The sequence below is a fragment of the Bos taurus genome, chromosome 11 (assembly GCF_002263795.3).
Source record: "Bos taurus isolate L1 Dominette 01449 registration number 42190680 breed Hereford chromosome 11, ARS-UCD2.0, whole genome shotgun sequence".
Lineage (NCBI taxonomy): Eukaryota > Metazoa > Chordata > Mammalia > Artiodactyla > Bovidae > Bos > Bos taurus.
The window spans coordinates 74,025,835-74,048,993 of NC_037338.1; the positions used below are offsets into that span (position 1 = coordinate 74,025,835).

Consider the following 23,159-nt stretch of genomic DNA (forward strand, 5'->3'; position numbering starts at 1 on the left):
TCGATTAATTGGCGTGACTTAATTTCGCATGCTTCCAAACCTCATATTCATGCAGGGTAGAGAGCATCTCCAGAAGAGATTTCCCAATTTATTAAAAAAAAAAAAATCTTTCATTCATTTACTATTCAACTAATATTTACGATGCCCCCACCACTTGCAAAGGGCTTTCTGAGGTACTCATTCTGCATCTGTGGTTTTATTTACTCTCTCAGTCTTCTTCAAGAGGTATTATGAGCCTCATCTTAAGGTGGGAAAAAATCAAGGCTTAATGAGATGTAGTGACTTGCTCAGGGACCCCAAGCCTGTTGGCAGATTCGGAATTCATTCGTCTTGGTCTCTAGCTTCAGAGTCTGTGTGCCCTTCCCATGCCCCCTGCTGTTCTGGGGGGTGGGATTGATGTGGCGGCTGGTCCTGAACTCAGCACCTCTGGGGATGTGTCCTGACACGCAGAGGAGTGGCCATGCGGCCTGATTTGAAACAGGAAGAAAGGGAGAAAACGCCATCTCCCTTTACAAAGGCCAGATATACAAGAGCAGAACTGGGAACCCACCGGCCCTGCCCACCAAACAGGCAGCTCCTGGGACCCCACCATAGCTTGCACCCAGCTGAGGCCCAGGGCTGGGGCAGGCCTTCCTGCCTGTTGGGATGGAGCCAGCACTGTGAGGCTGCTCTTAACTCGTGAGAGTTTGCTTTCGGTTTGGGATTTCCCTGTCCTCCGTTCTCAGGAGCAACTCCTCTAGTTGGTCAATAGGGGTTTATTAAACACTTACTTGACGTGTGCCGGGATTTGGGGAAGCTATCATGAACAAAAACCTGGTTCTTGCCCTGGAGGACCTCAACAATCCACTGAAGAGATGGACATTAATGAGAAATGCACACTTACAAGTGTGTGTTTATACACAGAGATAAGTTCTCGAAGAGAAAATAAACATGATTCTCAGGAACTGTAACAGAGGAGCCCCAGACAAGCTGGGCTGTTACACCTAAGCAGAAGGATGAGCTGGGGTTTACCAGGGGAGGGGAAGCGCAGGGAGGGGGTGAGAACAGGTGGGAGGGAGCAGGGTATCCAGGGACGTGACAGAAACCCACACGTGTGTGGAATGGGGGGAGGGAGGGAGAAGGGTGTTTGACAGGGGGACAGCAGATACAGCTAGCGCAGCTTCAAGGCTGCCCTCTCGAGGGGTGACATGATCCGCTTTACGTTTTGAAAAGATCCCTTTGCCATCTGGATCCTGGGATGGAACAGAGGGGCCGGGAAGCAGGATGAGCAATTAGGCGCCGAGGGGAGGATGGCAGATCTGGAGAGCTGTGGATAAGCGCCAGGGACAGGAGGGGGCCGGGCAGAGATGATGTCAGGGTGACTCCTGGGTTTGGGACTTTTGCACATTGAGTGGATCCTTCTCAGACTCTTAGTACAAAGTGCAGTGGGTGAGAACGTCCCGTGTGTCCTTGATCTCCAAAATTTGGCCTTGGAGCACTCCTGTGTGGCCTCAGCTATTGAGGCTGTGGAGATGCTGGCAGGGATCAGAGCTGGGATCCCTGAAGGTCACGGTGAATTGCCTGGATGCGGAGACTGGTGAGCTGGTACCTAGAGGGGTGGGCAGTGGCCTACTGGAGGCTTGGCCACCGGTCCAGCAGTCAGCCCCATAGAATGCATACGCAGCTGCTTGGTTCCAAGAAGGAAGGAGACTGAGGCCCCAGGGAGAGAGTGACTTGGCCATGGTCTTTTCAGGGGCCCCATCTGTCTCTCCCGGAATCCCTCTCATTATTTCCTACACAGGAAACATGGAGGACTTTAAAGCAGTCTTGGCCTGGGCACCCTCCTGTGTGCACGTAGGAGCCCCAAATCCTGATAGTACAGCCAGGAGAAAGGAGGAACAGGGGAGATGATGAGTAATAAGGACAAGAGCCACCTGGACAGGCAGGTGGTGGCCTTGGAACTGCTCCTGCACTCCGAGCATTAAGGCCATCATGGTGATAGTAGTAATGATGGTAATGTAGCTCTCTTTTTTACTGAATATTAACCATGTGTTGAGTGTTCTATGTTCTTGCTACTCAAAATGGTCCATGGACCAGCAGCGTCTCCTGGCATCACCTGGCAGGTTACAAATACAGAGTCTCCAGCCCCACCGTAGACCTACTGAATCAGAATCTACATTTGAAAGAGATCCTCATGATTCTGAGGCATATTAAACTTTGAGAAGCCCTTCTCTTTATGTAATTCATTTAATCCTTGCCAGCATCTAAGGAAGACTTTTATTATCCCCATATTTCAGATGGGGAGACTGAGGGTTCAGACAGGTTAAGTTAGTTACTGAGATTATACAGCTTGGTGAAGGGCCAGATGAGGGTCAGCACAGAGCTTCTCTCTGCTTAGACTGACACACTAGTACTCGGCTAGTAACTACCCTCTGAGGCCAGCCTGACCTCAGTCCTGTCATTGGGATTTTGGTTCATTTTAAAGGGAATTTGGAGGTGACCCCCTGGCAGAGTATAGCCTCAGACCAGCAGGTAAGTGTTAGAAGCACTCTGGCCTCCCCTGCCCCCAGGACCTGAGATGCCCCAGGGTTATGTCCAAGCCTGCCAGGGCCATCCTGGAAGACGCACAGCCACCTGGCCCAGCCTGCGACCCTGGGTCTGGGCCGGGAGCAGATGGACGGCAGAGGGACTGTCCAGAGAGCTGCTGACCACCCCCTGACTCAGGACAAGCGCTGCATTCTGAAGCAGCCCAGTTGGTTGTTTTGCTGGGCCGGGCTGGAAAGTGTGTGTGCGATATCACTCAAGTGGGCATGCGCGGAATCTGTCAGGGAGAACATTCCAGAAAGAAGCCAGTTGGAAACCGCATGAGGAAAAGTAGTTCTGTTTCGGGGAGCTTGGGGGCTGGGGAAGGAGGAAGAGGGGAGCCTCAGGGTGGTGCGATGTAAAAAGGAGACAGCCGGCTTGGGAGTCAGGAGCCCTGAAATCTCAGCTCTGGCAGTAAGTCCCTCGGCTCCCCGGCCCCCCGCCCCCCCCCCCCGCCGCGCCTCAGTTTCCCCCTCGAAGGGCAAGACAAGTACCCCATCATCTCGACAATTCCTTTCAGCCCCGATTCTCGGTAATTCTAGTGAACAGAGGATTCTCCACAAAGCCAAAAGCCACGGAGGGTCCCCCGGAAGAAAGGTCCCAGGCGCCGCGTGATACGAGGGTGGGCGCCCCCTCCTGGCCGGCCCAAAGCCTGGCCGGGTGGAACGCCGGGGGTCTGAGAGAAGTTGGGGGGCGGGGACCCCGGGGAAGGAGGGAGGCCCGGAGAAGGCGGGCGGGAGGGGCAGCCCTGCCCCAGAAGGCACGAGAAACAGTTGAGGGGCGTGGGGGGCGGCTGGCAGTTGTGAGGCTAGAGGGCCTAAAGGAAGCACGAGGAAGCGACAGGGAAAGTCCGGTGAGACGTACCTTAAAAGGCCGGCTGTGTACACAGCGCTGGCGAGTTAACACGCGCCCCCGCTTCCTCCCGGCGCCCTGGGCATCTGGCACCGCGGGGTCCACACCTCCCAGCAATCCCGCAGGTGCAGCCCTGCCTGCCCTGTCCCCAGGCTCCAGGTCATCGAAGCCCAGAGTGGAGCCGCAGGTCTCCCTCGGTGAGTGAGAGAGGGGGAAAGAAACAGCCTCTTCAGGGGCCTGGGGATTCAGAGACCTTCAGTGCTGTGGCTGGTTTCCGCCTCACAGCCAGGAGATGCAAGAAGGGCTGTTTTTTCCGTTTTGGGCTCTTTGTCTCCCCTTCACACCGCCCACAAACCCCCTACCCCCAGCCTCCCAAGTGACCTTGAGCCAGCCGTAGTGACCTTCCTGCTTTGGGGCCAAGCTCAGTAATCTTGGCTTCAGACAAAGGAGTTCTGGGGCCCAGGTGAGAGGAGGCTCACCGCCCCCCCACACACACACCCCAGCCTCCCTGCCTCAGCACCCCCAGTCTCCAGCAGGAAGCTGGAAGGCATAATTAACCCAACCCACAGCCAGGCAGGGCTGCAGACTCTGGAGTGTGCTAGTGAGGAACCTGAGAGGGACAGGACCAGCGTAGGAGCTCCAGGACCTTCTGGAGCTTGGAACCTGGAGAAGGACAGGAGAGGATAAGGCCTCCCTGCCCCAACCTTTAAAGGCTGTACTGCTGGGGCTTCAGCCCCCAGGGGAGCCTTCCCTTCCAGGAACTGGAGTCCGGGCCAACTGAGGAACCGTGGGGAAGAGGAGCAGGGAAATGCTGTCTGAAGCATTAGCAGGGTTATGTACCTATCCTCAACGAGGAAAAAGCTGGGAGAGATTACAGAACGACTGTGGAGAGTGGGAATCCAAGGCTTCTAGAATAAAGACAGAACTCAGGGACCTGAGAATGGGGTACAGAGGCAGATATTCATGGTAGAAGCATGGTGTTGAGAGCTGCAGGAGCACCTTAGAAACCATTTCCAGCATCTTTATTTTCCACATGAGGAAACTGAGTCTCAAAGAGACAAAGTTGCTTCAGTAGTCTTGCTCCAGTCCCCATGCGCCCCCATCCTCCCACCCCCAGAGCATCTTTGCCACACCCCACACCACGCAGTCTGGCCTCCCCTCCAGTAATTGAGCTCTCTTGACTGGGAGTAGCCAAAGGGGCTCTTTCCAGACCCTCCTGTGTGCCTGACTCACTCCATGGGCCAGAAACCACAGCCCTGGCTTTTCTGTTGTTCCTTTGGGTTTGGGCCTCCAACCCTGCCCAGGTCCTTTTTCTGCCCTGGCTGTGCTCTGAGTCCTGGGGCCAGCATGATATAATGCCTGGCACACAGTAGGCCATCAGGTTTGACATAGGCGCGACCAAATGGTTGGAGAAGCCCTATCCCCGAGGCAGGGACCCCAGGCACAAGGTGAGGCCTCTGAGCCACTCCTGTAACTCTGCCGACAGTCCCTTTGTTCTTCCCTCTCCACAGGCAAAGAACAGAAGGAGACCAACATCGAATCCATGAAAATGGAGGCAAGTGTTTTCCTCAACCCCCAGGGGCTCTATGGATCCTGATTCTAGGAGAAGAAAGCCACCGCTCTGACCGACTGTGGCGAGTGTGTGTGAGGGGAGCCCGAGGTGGCCCCTGGCCCCTTCTGTACTTGTCCCTCCGTGAGGAGCAGAGGAAGTGGGTGTGGAGGTTGGAAGGCCCCCAGCGAGGCAGCCAGCTGGTCCCCACTCGAGACCAAGCACCTCCCCTTCTGTTTTATGTCCTGCCCCACATCCCGCCCCCATCCCTCACTCCTTCCACCCAGGCAGGGGCTTGTCCCTCACTCCAGGGCCGGCATCTCTGGCCAGGAGTCAGAGCTCCTGTGTTCTGTATGAGGTGAGTGCCTCCTTGGTTTCCCCTCCAGGAGGAACGACCCTGCAGCAGGGCTGTCCACGCCCACCTTAATGCCGGTCTGTCTGTCGTCTCTCTGTCCTAGGGCTCCCGGGGCCGGCTGCGGGGTGGCCTGGGCTGGGAGTCCAGCCTCCGCCAGCGGCCCATGCCGCGGCTCACCTTCCAGGCGGGGGACCCCTACTACATCAGCAAGCGCAAGCGGGACGAGTGGCTGGCACGCTGGAAAAGGGAGGTGAGGTGCCTTCTCTGGCCTGGGCCCCAGCCTGTCCCACAGAACCGGGAAACTGGAAGTTAGCTTCAGCCACCGTCTGTGGCTGTTGTCAGGCCCTGGCTGAGCCTCAGTTTCCCCTTCCCCTTCAGGTTAACCTCTCACTCTTACAGGGAACTGCTGGCTCCCTAGGCAGTGACTGCGCGTCCTTTGTTATTTCCACAAATGTTACTGGACTCTCAGCGTGTAAGCAGGCAGTGTCTAGGCCTCATGCACGTATAATTCCTACCCTCATGGAGCTGACATTGTGATGGGGGACATGGACAGAAAACAAGTTAGAGCTCTTATTAGAGTTGAAATAGAGAGTAACAAAGGCCTGCTTTAGGTGGGGTGGTGTGGAGAGGCTTCTTGGAGAAGGCGGTATTGAAGTTGAGACCGGAAGGAATAAAAGAGCTGGCTCTGTGAGTTGTGGGGTGGGGGAGAATATTCTAGGCAGAGGAAACAGCACAAGCGAGGCCCTGACTTGTTTGGTTGTGTAAAAGACCGGTCTTCTCAGAGTGAACCAAGCAGGGGAGAGAGTGGGGCCAGACGAGAGGTGGCGAGGGGAGGTAAGCAGAGGCCGATCCTACAGAGCCTTGAGATCTGGGCCGGAAGCTGGTTTAACGCTGAGTATCCTGAGAAGCCCCTGAAGGTTTCTATGCAGAGGAGTGATTTGATGTAGATTAAAGGAGCAGCAAAGGTGAAGGAGAGGGACAGATCTGGGCTTGCTAACCAATGGGAAGGATGTGGAAGGGGGGAGGATGGACACGGCCCACAGGGGTAATGCGTGTGCTGCTGCCTCAGGTGGGAAGACTAGAGGAGGAATGGGTTTGGGGTGGGAGGGAAGCAAGTGTTTAGTCTGAGATACTAAGGTGCCCGGATCCCAGAGCAGAGGGAGGTCCAGGCTGTAGATGCAAAGGTGGGAAGGCATAGAGCCACAAACACTGATGAGCTCACCTAGGAGACTGGAGAGAACCGAGATGCATCCCGGGCTCGGTCCACAGAAACCCTGCAGTTATGGCCACATGAGGTAGGGGCAGTGGCAGCAGCGGTATTGAGAAGGGGCCTGGGAGGAAGAGCCTGGGAGAAAGGAGAGAAACTTTTCCAGAGGCAGGGGCCACCCTGCCCCATGGAGGCTGAATTGAAACAGGCTGTTTGCACCTGCCCACCTGGAGGCAGCCGGTGACTTTTCTAAGAGAGGCTTCCGTGCAGATCAGGAGGGAGGAAGCCAGGCCAGGGCTTCAGCAGTGAGAGGCGATGAGGCGGTGGAGACCAAGGGGCGAAAGCAGTCCCCCTGAGCAACCACTGGGGGACTGCCCTCCTGTGTGTCTGATGAGCAGAGAGAAAGCGTGTTGACCAGGAAGGGAAGGGACGCGCCATGAATTGCCACCACCTGGGGCCTTTCACCTTCACTCTCACTGGTCTTTACCCCAGGCCTACAAAGGAGGGTGTTATCCCTTGTACATTGTGTGAGAGCTTGCTCTAGAGAAAGTTCCAAGCCAGGTGGGAAAGAGAGAGGCTGGTGGCTACTTGATTGTTTCCATTTCCTCTGGGATCCAGGAAGGCAGAAATTTCTCTCCTGGAAGAGCTTGGAAAAGGGACAGGACAGCCTCTGCAAGGTCTCTGAGCTTTAAGTGTGGTCTTTGGGATGGAAATTTCGTTCAGGACTTGGGGCTATTCCTCTGTGGTCGGTGGGAGGGGCTTTGCTTTTTAACTACTTGTTATGTGGGAGTCTGTGCTTTTGCTCTCCTTTAGCCCTGGGGCCAGAAGCTAGATATAATGCCTTTTACACTTGAAGGGCTTCCAGAAATTTGGTGATCCTTAAACTGTACTTAAAGAACATTTATGGAGGCCTGCCCTCAGTTGCAATTAAAAAAAAAAAGGCAGTCTTTTCTTAACTCACAGGGAAAAGTAAGATAATAGATACATTTTCTCAATCTTAAAATTGCCACTAAAATTTATTAAAAAAATTTTTTTTTGGCTGCACCACGTGGCATGTGTGATCTTAGTTCCCGACCAGGGATTGAAACCGTGTCCCCTGTGGTGGAAGCACAGAGTCGTAACCCCTGGACCACCAGGGAAGTCCCCCCAACTAAAACTCAGGGTGAGGGATCCGGCACCTCAGGCAGAGCATCGCCAAGAAACATAGACTAATTCTGCCTGGGGTCACCTTTGCATCAGCAAGAGGTGGCTTTTGGCTTTTAAAGGATGAACTTGAATTTAGGGAAAGGGGAGGAAAGGCGAGGTAGAAAGAGACTTACAGTATGTGCAGAAGTTCAGAGGAACAAGACTGTGTGGTCTTTTCGGGAATGGAGGTCCATGGTGGTGGATGAAGAAGCACAGGATGCAGGCTCAGAGCAGCAGGAGGGTGGCTGGGGAGCTGGGCTTGTGTGAAGGCTGTGGGGCTTCACCTGACCCCACTCTGCCCCTGGTCCACATGCCTCACCTGTAGAGCCTTCTACCCTCAAAATATCCCCCTCGGCTTAATTTCCTTTTCCCATGACCTCCCTGATCACTCCACACTGTGAGGTCTGCTCTTTACCATCTGAGTTTACCTGCCACCTTAAGCTTTAAAAAAAAAAACAACTAAGAAGACTTAGAATATCTCAAAATAAATGAAATTTAAAATAATTGGATGAGAAAAATGGGGCATTTCCAACCCCTCTGCCGAGGCAGAAGTGGGGGTTCCTGCCTGAGCTGGGATGCTCGTGTCTGTCTGTCCCATCTCCTATTCTCTGCACCTCTGTACTCATCCTTGTAAGGATTAAATTCTGCCTTAATCGTGACCAGGCCCTGCAACAGAGCCAGCAACAACTCTCCGTTGTCTCCCTATCATGTCAGAAATCCTCTGGCTGTTTCTCAAGACTTTGACCCTCACTGTGACCTCCACAATGGCTCCACCCCCCGAACCCTGCCACTACCATTCTCTAATAGAACAGTCCCTGTGAGAGACCGGGTCTCCCCTTTCTACTTCCTTCCTGCTTTTGTTTCTGCTATACTTTCCCCTCTTCATTCTTCAGGGTTGAGTCCGAGAGCTGTTGCCTCCTCCAAGAAGATCTCTGGATTCTCTCTAGTCCACACTGCCCTCTTCCCTTCTCTGCACTCCTGTAGTCCTTACCGTTAATATTGTGGGGTTTAGCAGTCAGTTATATTTCATAGAGTATTTTTCACTAACTCTTACATGTCTTCACCAGTTATGCCAAACCTGATAATTGGGCAGGGAGAACAGGCTCTGTGAATAGCTGTTGGTTGGCTAAGCAGTTGGGAGGTGGGTAAATATGAGACAACTTCTTGGGGAGCTCGGGCCCAGGCCATTGGTTTCTGGGGGTGCTGACAAGTGTACCTGGAGAATAGTGTGGGGCTGGGGGACTGAGGGCAGGCTCCCATGGGTAAGGCGGTGCCTGAGTCTTCTCCATCCCACATTCCTGCTGTCCCCACTGGGTCGCCACTGTTCTTGAGCCAAGGAGAACTTACCTTGGCCTGGCAGAACTAGCCCAGGGCGGGGTGTGGGGAGGAGAGACGAGAGGCACCTTCCCCCAGAGGAGGGCAGTTCCAGACTCTTCTTTCTGTTTTCAGAACAGCGTGGCCCTGAAGGAGCACTTTAGGCTTAGGAAGGGCTTTTCACAGGTGTTACCTCATTAACCCTCACGAGTGCGAGGCAGAGGCCTGGCCAAGCGGCTGGAACTGTCATCAAGCCAGAAGGCCTGAGGGCTCCCTGTGTGTGTCAGTGCTGTGGTTTTAGGACGCGGTTATAGCCGGTGATGTTATGACTCTCTTTAATGTCTTCACCCCAACCGATTCTAAATTGCTTCGGGGTCAGGAAACCATGTCCTGCTCTTCTAGAATCTTGCCTCTTTCCTGGCTTCCAACCCAAATGGAGGGACTCCTGCATCCTCAGACTTACTAGATGTTTAATACGTATTAAATACTGATAGCAAGTAATTGGGGGCTTCCCAGGTGGCGCTAGTGGTAAAGAGCCTGCCTGCCAATTCAGGAGATGTAAGAGATTTGGGTTAGATCCCTGGATCAGGAAGATCCCCTGCAGGAGGAAACGGCAGCCCACTCCAGTAGTCTTGCCTGGAGAATTCCATGGACAGAGGAGCCTGGTGGGCTGCAGTCCATGGGGTCAAAGAAGAGTCAGACACAACTAAAGCGACTTAGCGTGCACACAGGCAACAGTAATCTTCTGTCCACATACTCCAGTCTGTCCTCTCCTCCCTTCTCTCTCCTGCACTCAGAGCCCCCTTCTCTCCCCACAGGCAACACAGCCTTCGCTTTCCTGGAAGTGAGTCCAGGTGCCGACTTGTCCACTCACTGGACCTGGGACCTTCTGCATCACTTGACCACCCCATCCCCGCCCCGCTCCCCCGCCACTGCTTCTGCCCCTCAAGCTTAGGCCCCAGCACTGTTTGTAGACTTTGGTTGTACTCTGCTGTCCTGTGTGCGTCTCATCTTCATGGAACCCCACTCACCAGTTTGTTTTCTGCTTTTGCCCAACCCAAGCTTGTTCAGCACAGGCCCTCTGGGCACCTCTGCCCCCAGGGCTTGCCGTTCAGGAGGTACTCTGTAAAAGTTTGCTGAATGAATGAATGACTACTTCTAATCTCAGAGTTGTGTGGGTTAATAAGGTGTATAGAACATGTACAGCACAGGGCTAGAATATAATAGGACATGCATAATTCTTTAAAACTGATTTATATAAGTATTACACAAATACATTCTTTAAAAACAAAAAACAAAAAACAACCATCCCTCCCAGTGACTTTAATTCCCCTACCAGAGGTATCTGGTGCTGTCTTTATCCATCTATGTGTGTGTGTAAATTTATAAGTTTGCTTCACAGTTGCTTTTTTTCGCTTTTCCTTTTTTATATAAATAGAACCACACTATAGTTTCGTTTTACAGCTTGGTTTTTCACTTATGATAAGTCTGGGCAATCAAGCCACGTAATTACTGTTCTCTTCCACCGTATGGATTACCATGATTTTATTTAACCATTCTCTTATTGGTGGACATTTGTGTGGTTTACAGTATTTTACTGCATAAGCACCACAGCAGTGAACATCCTTGGTCATGTCTCTTTGTGCATCTGTTTCTCTCAGATAGATACCTAGAAAGAGAAATGCTGGGTTGAAAGGAATGTGTATTTTGCATTTTATACAGTGTGCCAAATTGTCCTCCAAAAAGGGCAGTGCCAACTTAGGCTCCCGTAAACAGGGTATGAGAAGATTTTCACCTGTGCCAACATCAATATTTTGCTAATCTAATGGGTGGGAAAAACACTATCTTGCTATGATTTTAATTGGCATTTCCCAGATAAGTGAGGTTGGACATCTTTTCATATGTTTATTGGCCATTTGTACTGCTGCTCCTGTGAGCTGAGCAAATGTTGCTTCCTTTTGCTTTATAACCCTGCAGTCTCAACAGACTTGCTTCCTGTCGGCCCTGGGAAGAACAGCCTGAGTGTCCAGCGGGTCATCTCCTGCTGTGCTATATTCCATTTAATAAGCTATCCCCAAGCACCTTCGGTGTTGGGGGGTTGAGGGTATTGTGCCGGGCACTTTGAGAAGAAGGAGATGAATTAAGTGTGATCTCCTGGGCTTTAGTACAGGAGATGTGAGAAATGGCAATGTAAAGTAGACCTTTAAGCACTAAAACCAAACTATTAGCCAAGTATGTGGGTAGCAGTTTTAGGGGATTCCAACTGGCAGACGTTCCTAGCTTATTCACCATATAGTATATAAACTAATGAAAACCCGAACCCTTACAGGATGGCCTCAGAAATAACATTGCCCTTAAAGGAGATGATGCTTTTTAGAGCCGATGTGACACGTGTACTTTACCAAAAGGCTGAACGAACACCTTTTAAAGGCACTGTTGTGACAGCCTATAATCAGTAGTGAGTTCCAGGGCTGGCCCTTAGGACAGGCTGTGAAACTGTCATCACAGAGGACCCGTTGTCTCTTCCGTGGACCAGCTGTTCGCCCACTGGAATGTTCACTCCATCTGGTGGGGCGGGTGTGAGGTGGGCACAGAGAGAAGAGCGCTGAGAACAACCCCCACTTTTTAGTGGTGAGAAAACAGTAACGAGGTACTGGGTTCAGCAGTGCCACAGCCAAACCTGAAATAGGCCAGAGGGGTAGCTTTGTGAGCATCTCCTTCATCTCAGGTGGCTCAGCTGGTAAAGAATCCACCTGCAATGTGGGAGACCTGGGTTTGATCCCTGGGTTCCATGGACTGTACAGTCCACGTAGTCGCAGAGTCAGACGTGACTGAGCGACTTTCACTTTTCACCTCATCTCAGGGACAGTGCTGGGAGCGTTAACTTCTGCCACAATCCTAATGATAAAGTAACTTTGTATTTCAGGTTTCACAAAATAGAGACCACCGCTGTGGCCCGGCCCAGATCAGAAATCTAAACCTAGGTCAGTGGGCTAGGCCGTCCATGTGTGGTGTGTGCTCAGTCATGTCTGACTCTTTGCGACCCATGTACTGTGCCAGGCTCCTCTGTCCATGGGATTCTCCAGGCAAGAACAGTGGAGTGGGTAGCCAGGGGATTTGCTTCTCCAGGGGATCTTTCGACCCAGGGATTGAACCCCCATGTTTTGCCTCTCCTGTATTGGCAGGCAGATTCTTTACCGCTGTGCCACCTGGGAAACCCTAGGTGGTCCATGAGCTAGTCCAGCGGTTAGGAATCCATGCTTCCATAATAGGGGGCTGAGGTTTGATCCCCAGTTGGAGAACTAAGATCCCATATGCCATGCCTCAGCCAAAAAAAATTTTTTTAAATAATAAATGAAGCTAGGTCAGTGCAGGTACAGGAAACTCCTGCTAATCCTTCAGCTCGGTTTAGTGGGTTCACCTTCCCCTAGGAAACAAGACTCGCTACCTTGTAAGGAAATCCCATCCTTGCTGGCCAATCATGCCCTGTTCCTGTTCCTGATGCCTCTTCTGTCAGTGGGTGGAACTTATGCTGGTCCAGCATCCTTGGGAAGGCGCTCTTGCAGCTCTGAGCCACTGTACTCCCCCAGTCTGTGGACTGTTTTCCCTTAAATAAAGGACATCAGACTTGTTACTAAATTGTATTATTTTTGTCATTTCACAGGTATACTATTCACAATTACTATAAGAGTTAATTTTCATCCCTATTTTACCACTAGGAAGCTAAGACTCCAGTAGGTGAGGAGGTAAGAGCCATGTGGACATCCTTGTGGACAGGCCTGTGGGCTAAACCAGACTCCAGATCGCAGGCTGCTTCTGTTTCACAAACAACTCCACTAGAACTGGGTCTTCCTGGTTTTCAGTCTTGGCTTCCCCTGAAACTATAGGACGGGGTTGGAGGGAGCTCACTGGCTCAGCCCTCTGTCCCTGCCGCCTTGCCCCACCTCGGCCGCAGGTCTTCAGGCCGCAGGGTCTTGCCAGGTTTGGGTCCCTTTCACCCTGGGGACCCCTTCCCCACTTCCTTCTCTACTCCTTTGGTCCTGAGCCTTTGCCCTTGAACTGCTGTTTTTCTCATGATTGGTTTTGATGTTGTGAAATCGGATTAAGTAAATGGAATGAGATTCAGGAGGCCTGGTTTCTGAGTATAGCCTCTGCTGCTGCTGCTGCTAAGTCACTTCAGTCTTGTCCGACTCTGTGCGACCCCATAGATGGCAGCCCACCAGGCTCCCCCGTCCCTGGGATTCTCCAGGCAAGAGCACTGGAGTGGGTTGCCATTTCCTTCTCCAATACATGAAAGTGAAAGTGAAGTCGCTCAGTTGTGTCCGACTCTTAGCGACCCCATGGACTGCAGCCTACGAGGCTCCTCCATCCATGGGATTTTCCAGGCAAGAGTACTAGAGTGGGGTGCTATCGCCTTCTCCGGAGTACATCCTCTACTCAGGATCAATTTGAGAAGGTTGTTCTCCTCTCTGTACTTTAGTTTCCTCGTTTGTAGCAGGGCACAAATAGACCAGATGACCCCTGAGATTCGGAAATAGCATAATTTAAGGGGAGGCGGACTGAAGTCATGAGCTGTAGCTCCCTTTGTCTCCTTGTATGGACGTCCTAAATTAAATGTTTGAGTGAATTCTCATACCTCACATACATGCTTCTTTTAGAGGCACATACATAAAGCATCTTAATAAAGATGCTTAGAAAAAACTTTCACAAAATTCATGTTTTGTGCTAGAATCTAGCTTTCCTCTTCATGGTGGACCGCTTTTATTGTGTTTGCTGCCAGGATCAGAAATGGCAGGGCTTGCTACTCACCTGGGCGAGGGAGAGTCTTGAAGCCACCACTAAAAAGGTGATGTTGCAAACACACCCCTAACAGGCACATGTTCCTGGGGCATTTCCTCAGCTCAGAAACTGCACATCCCTGTTCTGGCTTTGGTCACCATGTGCCTAGCTAGGTCTGCCCCTTACTGCTCATTTTCTCTTCTTTAGTCACACGATCACCCTCTATCATTTTGAGAGTTACAGACCTTGACTGAGCAAATACTTTGTGCTCAGGCTTTCAGAAAACTCCATATGCATCTGGGTCTCCGCCACTTTCCCACATTTTCTAGACACTAAAGAGACACGTTTAAAGGAAGGTCAGAATCCCACCCTGGCAGCGGTAGGCAGTTAAGTGCTGCAACCCAGTAAGGGTTGGGATAGAAATAGGAGGAAAGGAGCCATGGGAGCAGCTAACTAGCCCTGCCCAAGGAGGCTGGGAAGGCCTGCGTAGAAGAGACATCTTGCAGGCTTGCTACTGGGATAGGAGTTTTCCTGATGGGGACAGTGGGGGAAGGGCACTGAGTGGGATCTAAAAAAAACCCTCTAGGAGTTTGGGATCTAGAGCACCTCAAGATTTCTTGCATTTTTATTTCAGCTTTCAGAAACAACCTCATAGCCCTCGCTGTGAGGCAAACAGGAGAAGATCCAGTGGTGCTATTCTCTCTTTGCTTTCATGATCAGAGCATTCGTTAAGGAGGTCCCTAGGATGCTCGAGCACGGGGGGTTCAGCTGGACTGTGTGACTCTGTTAAGGAGTAGTCTAGATGTCGTAAATGGACTTGAGTCTGTATTTACTAAATACACGCAGTACCATGCTGGCACTGGAGGAGACAGTGGACACGGTCCCTGTCCCAGGGCACACATGGTCTAGAGGAGGAGGTGGGAGTGCCCACCGTGAGCCACAACATCAGATGGAGCATGGGCCTCGGCCTGTGCTTCTGCCACCAGGAGTCTGGTGAGCATAGAGGAGGGCAAGAGAACTTCTGGGGGAACTCCTGGAAGGTTCCCTGGAGGAGGTGTCCTTTGAGAATTCCAATAAGGATAAATAAGGAAGGCGTTTCAGGAAAAAGAAACACTGAGGGCAAAGACAAAGAGGCATGAAGCTTCTGGGTTGGTCAGGGAACAGCGTGAGAGCTGGTAACTAGGTGTGGGAATTGGCAAGGAAGTGTAAGAAGAGATAAAACTGCAAAGGGAGATGGTCAGATTGTTACAGCCTCCCTGTCATAGTGAGAAACGTGGGCTTCACTGTGCAGGAGGGAGCTGGAATCTTAGAGAACCGGATGTGTATTTTGGGAAGGTAACCCTCCCTGGCTGCAATGCAAAGGGACCCAAGGAAGGTTAGAAGAAGGACCAGTTAGGAGGGCGTTTCATCTGATTTTGACGAAGGGGCCAGGCAGTGGGAGGCAGACTTGATAGAACTGATACAGTTTGCCTCTGGTTGGAGGGAAGGGAGAAACTGGGCTGGTATTTGGGGGCTGGGGTGAGTGGTCATTATATGAGCTAGGAAATCCTGAGCTAGGGAGGAAGAGCAGGTTTGGAGCAAGAAGGTGGTATGGACTTTCCATTTTCTTAAGGATTTATTTTGATGGTCAGAAGCTTTTCATTTGAACAAAATCCAGTTAACCAAATTCTTCTTTTATTGGAGTGTGTGTGTGATCTCTGAGTTCTCTGCCTACCCTAAAGTCATGAAGATAGTCTCTTAGGAGGAGTAAATTTTATTTATTTGTCTGGCTGTGTCAGATCTTAGTTGCGGCATGTGGGATCTTTCGCTGCAGCGTGCAGGCTCAGTAGTTGTGGTGGGCAGGCCTTGTTGCCACGTGCCACAGGGCTCAGACCCACATCCCCTGCATTGGAAGGCGGATTCTTAACTGCTGGACCACCAGAAAGTTCCAGGAGTGGACTTTTAAGTTAGGTTTTGGACAAGCTGCTTTTGAGAAGCCAGCAGAGTGGCTGACAATGGGGAGGGGTTTAGCAGGCACTCAGGAGTCATCCTCTAGGAGGGTAAGTGCAGGCTGGCGAGCAGGGAGAGAGGACCAGGGTAGGGAGGGTCAGCTCACCTACCTGGGGCTTCTGGGAGCAACCAGCTGGCAGGAGTGCCAGAACAACTGAAGGACCACTAAAGACCCTCTTTTCACCTGTCTGTGGAGCCTTTTAAAAGAGTTGCCTTTTAAACAGTACCTAGATTCGCATAAACAGGAGACTGCACTTTTTTATTCCTACTTTTGCTTAATCTGAGTTGAAAGTGAAAAATTAAAAATACACTGCCCATTATTCCTTAACTAAAGAGTCATATAGCGTCTGTGAAGAGTTCTTATTAAGGGACGGCAAGTCAGAAAAACAGTAAAACTTGCTCACAGTGTGCAGTTGGCATGGGAGAGGGGGAGGACCCGGATGGCCAGAGACCTGACGGGTTAGAACTGAGTGACTAACACACATACATTCTGGAGCTATGAGGCGGAGACCCTGGTGTGATTCCTGGGAAATCTGATTCTCTAGTCAGGTGCCATGGTTCTGGGGCTTGTGCAAGTTTGAGAACCACCCAGCTTCAGGTAATCGGAAGTAAACCAAACCCGACACAGAAGTGTAGTGAATAGTGTTACTTGCTCCGCCATGTCCAACTCTTTGCGACCTCATGGACTGTAGCCTGCGAGACTTCTCTGTGCATGGAATTCTCCAGGCAAGAACACTGGAGTAGGTTGCCACGTCCTTCTCCAGGGGATCTTCCCAAGCTGGGATCGAATCCAGGTCTCCTGCATTGCAGGCAGATTCGTTACCACTTGAGTAAACCGGGAAGCCACCTGACACAGAAGAGATTCCTCCAAAGATGCATTTATTGTGTCACCCACCACCTGATAGTGAAAGACAGGGAAACCTGGCATGTTGCAGTCCATAGAGTTGCAAAGAGTCGGGCACGACTTAGCAACCGAACCACCACCCCCGCCCCAGTCACCCTCACGGGGTCTTCCTGCACATTCGCATTACCTGGGAGTCTGTTTTAACCATTGCTCTCTGGGCCACCCACCCTGGATTCAGTACACTTGGACTTTAGTTCTGGGCCCAGGCCCAGATCACTCCGAAAGGTGTCCAGGTGATTGTAAGGGCTTGAAACTCAGGCCGTGAACACTGAGCTGTGGAAGAAGTATGGGCTCTAACGCCGGCACAGCTAGAGAACTGTTTCCCAATAGAGGTGGGGGGAGAAGACCGGAAAGGACTTGGTGCAGGAATTCAAATGTTTCCTTTGGGATGGAGATGGTAGGCGGTCCTAGTGTTTTCAGCAACGGGTTTACCCCAAGGCTTGTCTGCTGGGCTCCTCCTGGGTCTTCTCTTTGGACCCTGAAACTTGAGAGGGTCTGCATGCCTGAATCTGAATGGTGGTCCCTGGGGTCCCTCCCTTTGACCCCTGGAGCCTGGGGTGGGGGAGGGGAGGAGAAAGCAACCCTGGCAGTTCAGGTTTACCTGGTTCCTTTGGACCCACACCCCCCAGGTATAAAATTAACAAGTCTCCCCAGAGTCTAGTTTGTAAAGCAAAGTGACTGTACATGGTCAAGCTAACTTGTCGAAAGGTTCTTTCCAAACCTCTTACACGATATGCCCTCCTGACTTCCTTTGACCTTACCTGTAATACTCAGCAGATATCTGTCCCATCAGACTGATTAAGAAACTAAGATCCAAAGAAGCTAGGCACTTACTGAAAGCTTTGTCATCAGCTGTGATCCTCTGCTCCCATCCTGCCCCTTCTATTCTTTTTCCTGGCAAGGGGCAGGTGAGACCTGGGGACCTGCAGCACCACTGCCTCCACCCTTGCTCCCTGCCCACAGCCTGCACTCGGCTCACAGGCAGGGCCGTGCTCACCCCGCAGCTCCCAGTTAGGGGCTGGAAGTGATGGGGCGGGAGAGTCGGGTTTGTGGAGAGGCCTTTGTCTTAAGGAGCAGACCTGGAGCTGTCGGGAAAGAGGGGGCAGATGGGCGAGGGCAGAAAGGAGGCTGCAGCTGAGGCTTCAGGAGCTGCTGGCAGGTCTGGCAAGTTGAGACTTCCAAGCATGTAGTGACTGGGAAGGGACGGGGGAGCCAGGAAGGAAGGGATGGGAGAACCAGGGAGAGAGGCAGAAGAGATGGAGACGTCAGGGGTCAGCGAGGAGGTGGCTCCCAGATCCTGCATTTTACTCTGGATCAGAATGTTTGTCAGCAGTGGAATGTAGAACAGGCAGGAGGCCCTCGGCGGCTCGCCTCCCTAACGTGTGCATACAGCTGTGCTTGTGCATCTCGCTGGGAAGCTAACGCAATTGCAGATGCCCCCAAAGATCTGCTGTCTGAGAAACCTGGGAGGCTGGGCCCTGTCCTGGCTCACCGTCTCCCATCCTCCCTTGAGTCCTCCTGCCTTGACTGGTTCCGGCCGCCTCAGATTTCCTTCAGCACACAGAGAAAGCATCTCTACCACATAATTTACCATCTAATTGCATGCTGTGTTGAATGAGCGCTGTGGCTTCATGTGCGGTGGGTCCTGGGCACACAATTAGGCTGTGAGGAGTAACAGGAGGGAGGTCAGCTCTTGCACTGGCTCTGCCCTCTCCCTCCCCAACCTCCAACCCCCCTCCCCCACGCCCCCCCCCGCACCCTCCCCCACCCCCCCATCGACCCACCCTGCCCTAGCTGGTGTGGGTGCTGCTGCTGGATCCTAGGGTTTTGGTGTCATTCAGGCAGGCTCAGAGGTTGGCTCCTGGATAAAGCACAGCCTCCTTATAGTTCTAAAAGTAGACTAGACCGGCAGGGGTGAGGGGTTTTGAGGGGGTGGGCTGCCCCTGCCCCATGGCCTTTGCCTAAAGATGAGCCTCTCTTGGGTCCAGGTTTGGGGATGGCACCAAGCCCAACCAGGCCAGCACACTGCAGTTTCCATGGTGACCCTTTTGGTTTCCTTCCTAAGGAGGATAGATTTCCTCTTTCAGTCCAGGTTGTGTGCCTGGGCCGCCACCACTCTGAACACTCTGGGGACCAGGCTGCCCAGCTCCGCTCCCCTCCACTTTCTGCCAGACAGGACAGTTTGTGGAGAGGCTCAGTTTTAAGTCACAGTCCAATATCAGACATCAGCATGTTCTGGTTTGAAGGGGGAGCAAGAGAGACAGGCCCAGGAGAGGGGGCGACTCCCCTCCTTCTACCTCTCCCTCCTCAGTTTTGACCCTTTGGGTGGGCTTGGTCCCCTGCAGGCCTGTTTCCTCATTTGTAACAGCCAGGGCCCTTGGTGATCTCCATACCTGGTTGGAAGCAGAATCACTTAGGGGGAGGGGGTTTTAATAGATTCCTGGGCTCTACCCCAAGCCAGCTCATCGCCATAGGTGGGCCTAGGAATCTGTATTTTTAAAAACCTCCTTGGGTGATCCTGATACAAATGAGTTTGAGATTCTCCTGCCAAGGTGACCTCTGAGGCCCCCAGAGGAAGGAAAGGAAGCTCTGCCTTGTGCTGAGGACTGCCTGGCCTTTCTGGGGTCCCCGGAGCTTCCAAAGAGCCCATCGTAGGTCACTCTTGTCAGGAAGCCGGTGTTTCCTAGTCACGCTGGCTAAGCCAAGACTAGGCCCCCACCTTTTCCCCACAGGAGAAGCCAGGAGAGAGAGGATTGGGGGGTGGGGGGGAGGTTGCCATAACAACCAGCTCCAGGCAGAGGCCTCCCTTCCAGGGCTGGTACTTCACCCCAGCAATGGTGGTTTCCATGGAGATGGGTTACTGAGGGACAGGGGGAACATTTGCCCCACTTAGTATATTAGTCAGGAGCTGCCAGAAGGCAGAACCATCTCTAGGTGGGAGCCTTGGACCCCTGTCAACTTTGAGTCCCCCTCCCCACACCCAGCTGTGGCCTCTGCTCTCTGGGTGCAGGTCTGACGCTTTCTCCCCGCTTGGTTGCTCTCTCTGTGACTGGTCTCCCTAGCAACAAGTCCTGCTAACTCCTTGCTGTTGGCTCTGTGGCTATTTTTAGCTTCCCTGCCAGCAGCCCAGTCCTGGTCATTTGCTTGCAACCTCCATGTGGATGGCAGGGGAGCAGGAAAACAAAGATTCCCGGCCTTTTTCGGGAGCCGTGGACCCAGACCTCTTAAGCACCTATGGGAACTTTGCTGTGGAAAGTATTTGCCCTCATTTGGGAACTTGGTCAGTAGACTCCAGATGAGGCTCTGGAGACAGTGTTGGATTCAGTTCAGCAGACACTGCTTTAATCCTCTACAGTGTGCAAGAGGCTGTGGTCCACACTGCTTCCACGTGAACCTGAGTGAGAGCCAGGCCCTGCCCTCTAGGGATTTTTAATCTTGTGAAGAGGAAAGAGGAGTACACCTTAGTCCAAGCAAAGATCGGCACGTGCTAGGAGAGGATTACACGGTGCTCTGGGAGTATGGGGGAGGAGGCGAGACAAGGGAACCTTCAGGTGGGGAAGGATAAGGCTGAGGGGCCAGAGCAGCACTGTCCAGGAGAATGTTCTGCAGTGACAGAAATGTTCTAAAATCTATGCCCTCGCTACAGTAGCCTCCCTCAGCCACATGGGCTCTTGGACACTTGGGATGTGGTTAGTGCAATGAAGAACTGAATTTTCATTTTAATCTAATTTCAATGAATTTAAATGGCTTTGTGCAGCCACTGGCTCTCTCACTGGCCAATTCAGGTCTAGAGAAACCTTCATGGTGGAGGTAACTGGTGAATTGGGCTGAGAAGGATAGGTAGGCTTTTGACTGGTGGAAGGTGAAGGGGAGGAGCAAGGAACGGCATGAGCAAAGGCACGGAGGCAGGGAAAGGGCATATTTGGGAAACAGCAAGTGGGTGGGCTGAGTGTAGGCTGTGTGAGGTAAGGGCTGCAGATGGTGGGGGCCTTAAGTGCCATGCAAGGAGCGCAGGCTGTAATCAGCAGGTGGTCAGAGGTCTACTGTGTAGCATGGAAGCTTCTGAACTATGGGTGGAACGGCAGGATTGGAAGAGACATCCATCTTGACCTTGTGGTTCTTGTCTAGATAAGTTCTCATTTGTCATGGGGGCAGTGGGAATGTTTGTGTGTCAAGAAATGCACAGTGTCTCCCAATATGTGGCTTTGCAGATGGCTTCCCAGGGATCCTGGCTCCTCCGATTTTGAGTTCAGGGACTCAGGTGCTAAGTCCTGTTCAGTGGACGCCACATAACCTCCCCACCTCCCACTAGCACTGGATTTTATGACAAAGCATGCCTCAGAATGCTGAACTTAAGAGTTAAAATCAGCCAGGCAGTCCCACTTGCGCCCGTGGGAGCTGCTGCTCCTGGGGGGAGGATCACGACTTAGCATCTCATCTCCACTCCCCAAGCTGGAAAGTCAGCTTCACAGTGCTCCCCACACTCATGCTCCCAGAGACACCCGGATGCTCAGTTTACAGATTTATAATAGGACTTGTCCTTCCAACACAGATCCATCCAAGTGGTTGTCCCCATTTTATCTGGCAACTTACCGGTATCAGAGTCACTGGAAAATGTAATTAAAGTTAGAAGTTTGCTTGATGAACACAGGATCAGTGCTGAGTCAGGTGTCCCTAAGAGGTATTTTCATCAGGCCTGTTGGAGCACTGCAATCTGCCTGCCAAACAGGAAATACGCCCTCTCTTTCAGGTTGCCCTCTCTTCCATGCTGGGTACTTCCTCTCCAACGCTTCTTTTAGCCTCTTGACATCCACCAGATCTTCTTTTCATCCAGGGGTTCCTTCTTTCAACATACTTTTAGAACACGTCCAAGAACCTGGCTCATTTTACATGGCTCTGCTATTTTAGGTTGACTATCTTTATCTTGATCAAAAGACCTATCCCAATAACCACCCTGGGCGGGTTACTTTGGAAGGTCGAGAACATATATGACCTGAGGATCCTAGAAGGCTGCCCTGGTTTTTTCCTGACCTTGGGCTAAAGTCACTTCTTAGCCTAGATCTTGGGATCTCTTCTGCTTTGAGGTCTCTGTGCCCACCAAGTACAGGGTAGACAGATCTCAGTCTGAGTGACTCACTGTGTAGGAAAGGGGAACCTTTCCCCTGGGTATAGCTACAGGAGAGGGGTGGTGCTGTAAGTAATAAGAGGACACCTTTGAGTTGAGCTTCCTTTTTGCTTAAGTTGGGAGCTATGTGGAAGAGGTAAGATTTGGGCTTAATTTTACTAAGCCCAATTTTTTATTGAGGTATAGTTGATTTACAATATTATGTTTCAGGGGAACAACATAGTGATTCACAATTTTTAAAGATTATACTCCATTTATAGTTATTATGGGGTTCCCTGGTAGCTCAGCTGGTAAAGAATCCGCCTGCAATGCAGGAGACCCTGGCTCGATTCCTGGGTCGGGAAGATCCCCTGGAGAAGGGATAGGTTACCCACTCTAGTATTCTTGGGCTTCCCTGGTGGCTCAGACAGTAAAGAATCCGCCTGCAATGCAGGAGACCTGATTTAATCACTGGGTTAGGAAGATTCCCCTGGACGAAGGGACTGGCTACTACCCACTCCAGTATTCTTGCCTGGAGAATTCCATGGACAGAGGAACCTGGCAGGCTATAGTCCATGGGGTCGCAGAGTTGCACATGACTGAGTGACATACACACACACACAGTTATTATAAAATATTAATTATATTCCTTGTGCTGTATATTCTTATAGTTTATGTTAAACAATAGTTTGTACCTCTTAATTCCCTACTTTTATCTTGCCCCTCCCCCCCCCCCCATTCGAGCTTAATTTTAGAGAATGAGAATAAGGAAGTTTGGCAGCTGGAGGGAGAAGCCACTTTTTGAGTGGGCCAAGGGAAAGCGAAACTGATGGTCCTGATCCGTTCTGACACTTTTGAGTCCTGGCTGCATACACAGGTGTCATTACTTACTGAAGACCAAGACCCCGGAGTGTAGAGTCTAAATGTTTACCCACATAACAATGGAAAGAGAGATGTCATAGGTGAGATAGTGTTTTTAAAGAGCTGGCCAAGCCAGATCAGAAACTTCATTTTGAGAGGATGCCTGGGGTGAGGTCTAAAGTGGCCTGTTAACAGGGCCTGGATGCCGGGGAGGCATGAGTGAGAGAAGCCAAGCAAGTCCTATTACATTCCTCAAAGTGTGAGAGCAGGCAAGAAGTATAAACTCATGGAAACTGTACCAAGCAGGTACCTTGATTGGGTTGAAAGATAGCTAAGAGCAGACTAGGGCCTTTGTTGTGTGGAAGGGTTCCTCTTTGCTGTAGAGGTTCTGGGTCTTAGGGCTGGGAGGAGGTTTGTACTGCCTGGGTGTTCTGTGGAGAAGGCTCTCTGATGTGGGGTCCTCTTCCCTTTTCAGAGCCTCCTTGTTCTCTGATGGCC

General features: G+C 51.7%; 1 protein-coding gene across 16 annotated transcripts in view; it reads left to right on the top strand.

Annotated features, from left to right (window-relative positions):
• Positions 1–23,159, top strand: part of DNMT3A (DNA methyltransferase 3 alpha) — a 103,377-nt gene that overhangs the window by 54,318 nt on the left and 25,900 nt on the right. For 13 of the 16 annotated variants that reach the window (XR_009496275.1, XM_059891032.1, NM_001206502.2 and 10 more), the window contains 2 exons: positions 4,926–4,969; positions 5,422–5,568. The exons of 1 other annotated variant lie outside the window; for it this stretch is intronic. Coding sequence is in view for 14 of the 15 variants with exons in the window: in XM_059891032.1 (XP_059747015.1) it covers positions 4,926–4,969; positions 5,422–5,568 (191 nt within the window). In the remaining variant the exon portion in view is untranslated. Of the gene's footprint in view, positions 1–1,139; positions 2,977–3,286; positions 3,612–4,925; positions 4,970–5,421; positions 5,569–23,159 lie in introns of those variants that run through there. 2 more of the 16 variants (XM_059891043.1, XM_059891042.1) reach the window with 2 other exon arrangements.